The 5,972-nt window shown below is 52.0% G+C and overlaps 1 protein-coding gene across 1 annotated transcript in view; it reads right to left on the bottom strand.

The window, feature by feature from the left end:
- Positions 1-200: 200 nt before the first annotated feature.
- Positions 201-5,972, bottom strand: part of Gsdma (gasdermin A) — a 10,287-nt gene continuing 4,515 nt past the window's right edge. Inside the window, exons 8-13 of the mRNA XM_004633880.2 lie at positions 5,838-5,864; positions 5,339-5,359; positions 4,221-4,375; positions 3,174-3,288; positions 1,831-1,904; positions 201-719 (exon numbers count right to left, since the gene is read on the bottom strand). Coding sequence (XP_004633937.1) covers positions 477-719; positions 1,831-1,904; positions 3,174-3,288; positions 4,221-4,375; positions 5,339-5,359; positions 5,838-5,864 — 635 coding nt within the window. The 3' untranslated portion in view covers positions 201-476. The remainder of the gene's footprint in view (positions 720-1,830; positions 1,905-3,173; positions 3,289-4,220; positions 4,376-5,338; positions 5,360-5,837; positions 5,865-5,972) is intronic.

Raw genomic sequence — 5,972 nt, 5'->3', positions numbered from 1 at the left:
GCCTGGCCTCCCATGCCCAGCAGGTCCCGAGCATTTCCCAGCTGCTCCTGTTCAGAGGATCTATAGCTCCGAGAGAGTGTTTCTTTTTCTGGCCCAACTAAGAAATTCCATAAGATAAACTGTTTGAAGAAATACACCCAAAGCCATGTCATCCTAAGACTGATGTGTATTTTCCATCAATTCCTCTAGTGCTTGTTTTTTAGAAGTGCAAGTGGGGAGGATTAGGGTTGGAAATAAATGTGTCTCCTTTTCCTTCAGTTTTGCTGAATAAGCTCCCTAGTCATAAAGGCTGAGCACCTCTTCGGGATTTAACACCAGCCTGGGCTGGGACTCACAGGCAGCCCGGAGGCTGGGGAGTGGAAGTTGGTTGTTGGGGGTGACCAGCTAGGATTTGGGGGGCCTTCTTGGTGGCTGTGAAACACACTGGGATGTTGAGGTCCTTGCTTTGGAAGCCAGAAACAGCCAGAAAAGGGACACTAGGGGGACCGGGCCAGGAGCTGAAGGAGGGAGAGGCTAGCATAAAGGGCGCAGAGTCGGGGCAGGGTGTCTGGGTCCCACGTGTACTGGGGGCCACTTCTCTGCACCTCCAGGCCGCTGAGCCCCACGAGGGCTTCCGTGAGGGTCAGTTCTTCTTCCCCAAGGGAGGAGAGCAGATCGGGGCGCAGGGGGAAAACACCCTCTTTGTCCTGCAGGAAATTCTGCTCCAGCGTGCTTTCCACCTGCAAGGAACAGAGGCAGCATGAGGGGGAGCCCAAAGGCGCTCTTCCTTCCTGCCCTACATAGGTCACAAGGTCATGGGGACCCCTTACTGATGCTTCAGCCTTATCTGGTCTTGCAGCAGCACTACAGAGCAAGCTGTTAGGCACCCATTATCTATCTATCTATCTATCTATCTATCTATCTATCTATCTATCTATCATCTTGCTACACAGTCCAGGCTGGGCTGGATTCACTATGTAGCCTGTTATGGTTTGTGTCTAGGTGTCCCCCCAAAACCTCATGCAGTCATGGGGTGGCTTCTAGAGTTTGGGATTAATTCGTGATCCAACACCGGCATTATCGGTGTGAGTGCTACCCCCGCCCCATGGCTGATAGTCTGAATTCATCGTGCGGAGGGGAGATGGGACTGCTAGCAGCCACAGCCGCTGCTCCGCCCTTTGCTCCCTGCCATTTTCCCAGCCATGAAAGGCTGCCCTCTGCCATGTGCTGCTCTGCCTTGGAGCCAGCCGTGTGGACTGACACCTCCAGCAGCTGTGAGCTAAGTAAACCTTCCCTTGCTTAATTCTGGGTGTTGGGTATTTTCTCCCAGTAGCAAGAGAAAAGTAGCTGAGACCTGGCCCAAGCCAGTCTTTTTTCTTCTTCTTCTTCTTTTTTTTTTTTTTTTTGATACTGGAGATTGAACTCAGGACCTTGTGCTTATGCCACTGAGCTATCTCCCCGGCCCACAAGCTGGTCTTAACCTTGCAGTGGTCCTCCTGCCTCAGCCTCCTGAGTGCTGGGATGACAGGCGAGTACATTTACTTTTAACACAATTGTACAGATGAATCAATGGAGGCACACTCAGAGACGCTAGGGATTATCAAAGTCGGGGTTCTCTGTCTTGTCTTCCAAAAGCGAGGTAACAAACCCAGATTATGGCCAGAAATCCACCCTCCTGCCCCCTCATGTGAAATAATTTTAAAGGAAGAAATATGGACAGAAAAGTGAAGGGACGTGAGTTCCGGTGTGGGGCACAGGCCCTTGGGACATCAGCCACCAGGCCACAGGGGCACCTTCCCAGGGCCCCTGCTCTCCTTCCCAGCTCTCCCGGGCATCTGCTGTTTTTCTCACCAGCTTCAGCTGCACTGGGAGGAGCTTTTTCTCCACGGATTTTACCAGAAGCTTCTGTTGGGCCTCGCTTAGCACTGGAGAGAAAAAGAAGAGAAAGACATTGGTGTCCCTAGTGCAGAGGTCACTCCTGACTCCAAGCAGTATGCTTCCAGAATTCCAGCATGCACTGCTTGGTCATTCATTCACTCATTCATTCATTCATCTGACTGTCCATTCCCGAACGGCTGAGTGCCTGCTCTAGACCAAGCACCTTGGCTGACTCTTGAGCAAAACCTGTGTTCTCCTCACTGACGGAACTTGCAGTCTTAGGAAAAAGAGAAAGTGGCGCAGAGCCACAGCCCAGGACGTGAAGCCTGCTGAAGCTGCGGGTGTGCTCAGGTCCCGAGCCTGGAGCGCAGCCTTAGGAGGGGAATGAATGTCTTCGCTTATACGCAAGGACTGCGGAGCTTTTCTAAGTGGGGGAGAGGGCGGGAAGGAGGGGAGGCAGGGGCAGAGCAGTCGCCACCCTCTGATGTCAGAGTTCACAGATGGGCTCCAGGAGAAGACGACAGCTCAGCGGCTGTGTGGGGCAGCACTAAGATGAGGCTATGCATCGAGAGTTCGTCTTTCTTTTTTTCTTTCTTTCTTTCTTTCTTTCTTTCTTTCTTTCTTTCTTTCTTTCTTTCTTAAATATATTTGGTACGGGGTCTCACTATGCAGCTCGGACCTGTAGTGATCCTCCCGTCTTCAGCCTCCCCAGCGCTGGGATTCCAGGCGTTCCCCACCACGCCTGGCCTCACTCGCTGGCTCAGCTCGCCCGGGGGTGGGACTGGGGTTGGAACTCTGGCTCCTGTGCTTGCCAAAGCAGGTGCTTAGTCCACTGAGCTATCTCGCCGGCCCTTCATCCAGGGTTCTTTCCCAACTGCTTCGCAAGGCTGGTTTCTCAGATCACCCACTGACTACGTGAATCCTCTTTAGGAGCAGCATCCATTTTATTTTATTTTATTTTTAAATTTGTTGTTTGTGTTTCGAGACAGAGTCTCACTATGTAGCCGAGGCTGGCCTCAAGCTCAAGTGATCCTCCTGTCTCCGCATCCTGAGTGCTGGGATGATAGGCATGCGCCAGCACCTCTGGTTTTATTTTATTTTTCATTTTTTGCGGAACTGGGGATTGAACTCCGGACCCCGTGCTTGCCAGGCAGGCACTTATTCTATTGAGCTATCTCCCCAGCCCCTCCAGTTTTAATAGAAACTTCTGCACTATAGTAGAATTTATCTGGCATTCACCTGATCATTCACTCAGGAATTCAGTCAAGTGATTCATTCCTATGGCTGGAGAAGTAAGGACCCTGTTTCCCACTGACCTGTTAGGGCTCCAAGAAAATAGAGGATGGCACCCATGGACTCCTTGGACAGCAGGACATCTTTTGGGAGGGCCTCCAGGGTCACTTCATGGCCCTTGTCTAGGGCCCCTTCAAGCTGTGGGGAAAGGTGAGTATTTAAAATGTCATGGGTAGGCTGGGGAAATAGCTCAGCAGTCTAAGTGCCTGCCTGGCAAGCACGAGGACCCGGGTTCCATCCCGGGTACCACATACTGTGCTGCTCTTGGCCTAGGTGTGCCGAGCCGGCCACCGAAACTGGGGGTGGTGGCACATGCCTGTAATCCCAGCCCTGGGAAGGCTGAGACAGAAGGATCAGTACAGGTCTGAGCTATGTAGTGAGACCCTGTACCAATTAAATAAATCAATAAAATATTTTTTACAAATTAAAAAACTAAAATCCCATGGGTAAAGGGCACCGTTTAGTGCTGGTTCTTATGAGTTCTTCAATGCACGGAAACTCGTTTCCATTTTACTTTTACATTTATTTATTTATTTATTTATTTATTTGTACTGGGAATTGAACTCAGGGTTGTAACCCTAAGCTAGAACCCCGGCCCACTTTTATTTATTTCTAAGACAGGGTCTCACTCTGCAGCTCAAGTTAGCCTTGAACTCACTTTGTAGCCCAGGTTGACCTCAGACTTGCAGCGATCCTCTCGCCTCAGCCTCCCAGGTGTTGGGATTACAGGTGTGCACGCCCATGCCTGGCCTCTTTCTTTTGCAGTATTAAGTCCCAAAAGTTTCGGGCTCCTGGGATCCTCTGCCCCTGGGTTCTGGACTTGGGAAAGGTTCTAGCTCCTCTCCAACAGAGGCCTCTTCCATGGGCTTCCAGCCTCTGCCCGTCAGAGGGGGCAGGTAGGTGCCTCGGGGAACCTGTTACCACACGCCCTTCGCTGAGGCACAGGGGCGGGGGCCAGCTTTGGGGCAGGTGTCCACTGCCGGTGCTCCTGGCCATGGGCCACCAGCTCCCACACCCTGCTGCCAGCAGGACCCCGTGTCCCCCACCTCCTGCCTCTGGTGGGGACTCACCGTGAGCTCGAGGTCCTGCAGCTCCTTCTTCTTGCCCAGAAGGTTGCTGAGGGAGCTAAGCAGGGAGCCCTGGCCCGCCCGGCTCAGTTTGTCCACCTCCTGGGTCTCTCTCCGGACCTCTTCTTTCAGGGTCTTGAAGTCCTCGTGCACCTCCCCTGTGAGGACAGCAGATGTGGCTGCCAGCCCATCACCCTAGGTCTCCTCAGACCCTGTGCCCTGCCCAGTTGGAGACTGGCCTTTGCCCTGTGTTTTCTTTTTTTGGATCTTTTTGAGACGGGGTCTCACTGTGCAGCTCAGGCTGGCCTTGAGCTCACTTTGTGGCCCAGGCTGGTCTCCAACTTGCAATGATCCTCCCACCTCAGCCTCTTGAGTGCTGGGATTACAGGCATGTGCCACCATGCCCAGCTATTCTTTTTTTTTAGATGGAGCCCTACTAAGTAGCTTCAGGGGCCCACCCATTATTAGCTCAGTTGTTTAAGTGTCTGCTTAAAAAAGCAGTGAGGCTCAATTTCCACTGGTTCGAACCCAGATACTCCAGCCAAACCAGAAATGGCCTGAGGGCCTGTTCAGACCTCCAAAAAAAAAAAAAAAAAAAATCTTTCTGCCATTTTTAGGGTGCTTCAACAAAGCAGTCAGCCTCAGGTTGCTGCGGTTGGATCCCCACAACTCGAGCCAGCCAAACATGCCCTGAGGGCATTCTGAGCCAGGCACCCCCCAAAAAAAAAAAAATCCTAAGTAGCTTCAAACTCCCTAGGATCCTCCTACCTCAGCCTTGGAGCCCTGGAATTACAGGCATGCACCACCCTGCCTGGCTTTGGAGTCAAAGCCTCCAGCCAAGGGCCGAGAGGGAAGTTCTCTCTCCCCTTCTCCTGAGTCAGTTGACAAATAACAATGACTTTAGTGACTGTGCAAAGAAGGCCTGGAGCAGCAGGTCTGTGCCTAGGGTCAGTGTGGCCTGCAGCTGTCCCTTTATGGAGGTGGCAAGCTAGAGATGTCACTCCTCGTAGCTCCCTTGAAGTGACGCCAACCTCCAGGACCTTTCTGTCCCTTGCCCCCACCCTCTTCTACCTCCTGTACCTTTTATGCCACAGTCTTAGGAGAAACATAAAATTCCTTACCAATATCAGATGCCTGGATAACTGCGGAAATAAGAAAGAAGAAAACGTGAGCACGTTGTCTTTCAGGGTGGCGGGGAGGTGGCAGGTCCCAGCCGCCTCACATCGCTTGCTTTGCTTCTGGGAGGCAGGAATGGAGGGACAGAAGAGCTAGCTGGATAGGAAAGGGGCACCCAGAACGAGCTGGTGGCTCCAGGACTCCCTGGCTGCCACCCAGCAGCTGGGTAGTAAACAGCAGCCCAGCATGGCACAGGTGACAGCCTCCATGGCTCCTTGGGACAAAGATCTGAGGCATCAGACCACCTGGGCATCATCTCGTCTCAACAGCTCCCACTTTGCTGCTTTTTCCTAAGCCGTGGAAGTCCTGTGACATGTAGGGGACAGTTGTCTGCTGGGACCTGCTTTGCCACCTTCCCGGTCTGTCTCACGAAGAAGGGAAGAAGAGGACTGGAGTTTTAAACCAGAGTGGAGAAAGTTGTGGCGGAAGGAAGGGAAGACTTACGTGTGAACTTCTCCTCTCCCGGCTTTTCTGAGGACAGAAACAAGACACATCCATCAGCATGGCACTGATTCTTGCTTGTTTTCTTTTCTTTTCTTTCTTTCTTTTTTATTTTTTTCCTTTTTTTTTTTTTTTTTT

Source organism: Octodon degus, unplaced genomic scaffold (genome assembly GCF_000260255.1).
Source record: "Octodon degus isolate 3935 unplaced genomic scaffold, OctDeg1.0 scaffold00056, whole genome shotgun sequence".
Classification (NCBI taxonomy): domain Eukaryota; kingdom Metazoa; phylum Chordata; class Mammalia; order Rodentia; family Octodontidae; genus Octodon; species Octodon degus.
Note: the sequence above shows the minus strand (reverse complement) of the source record. Positions and strands in the feature narration are given on the sequence as shown.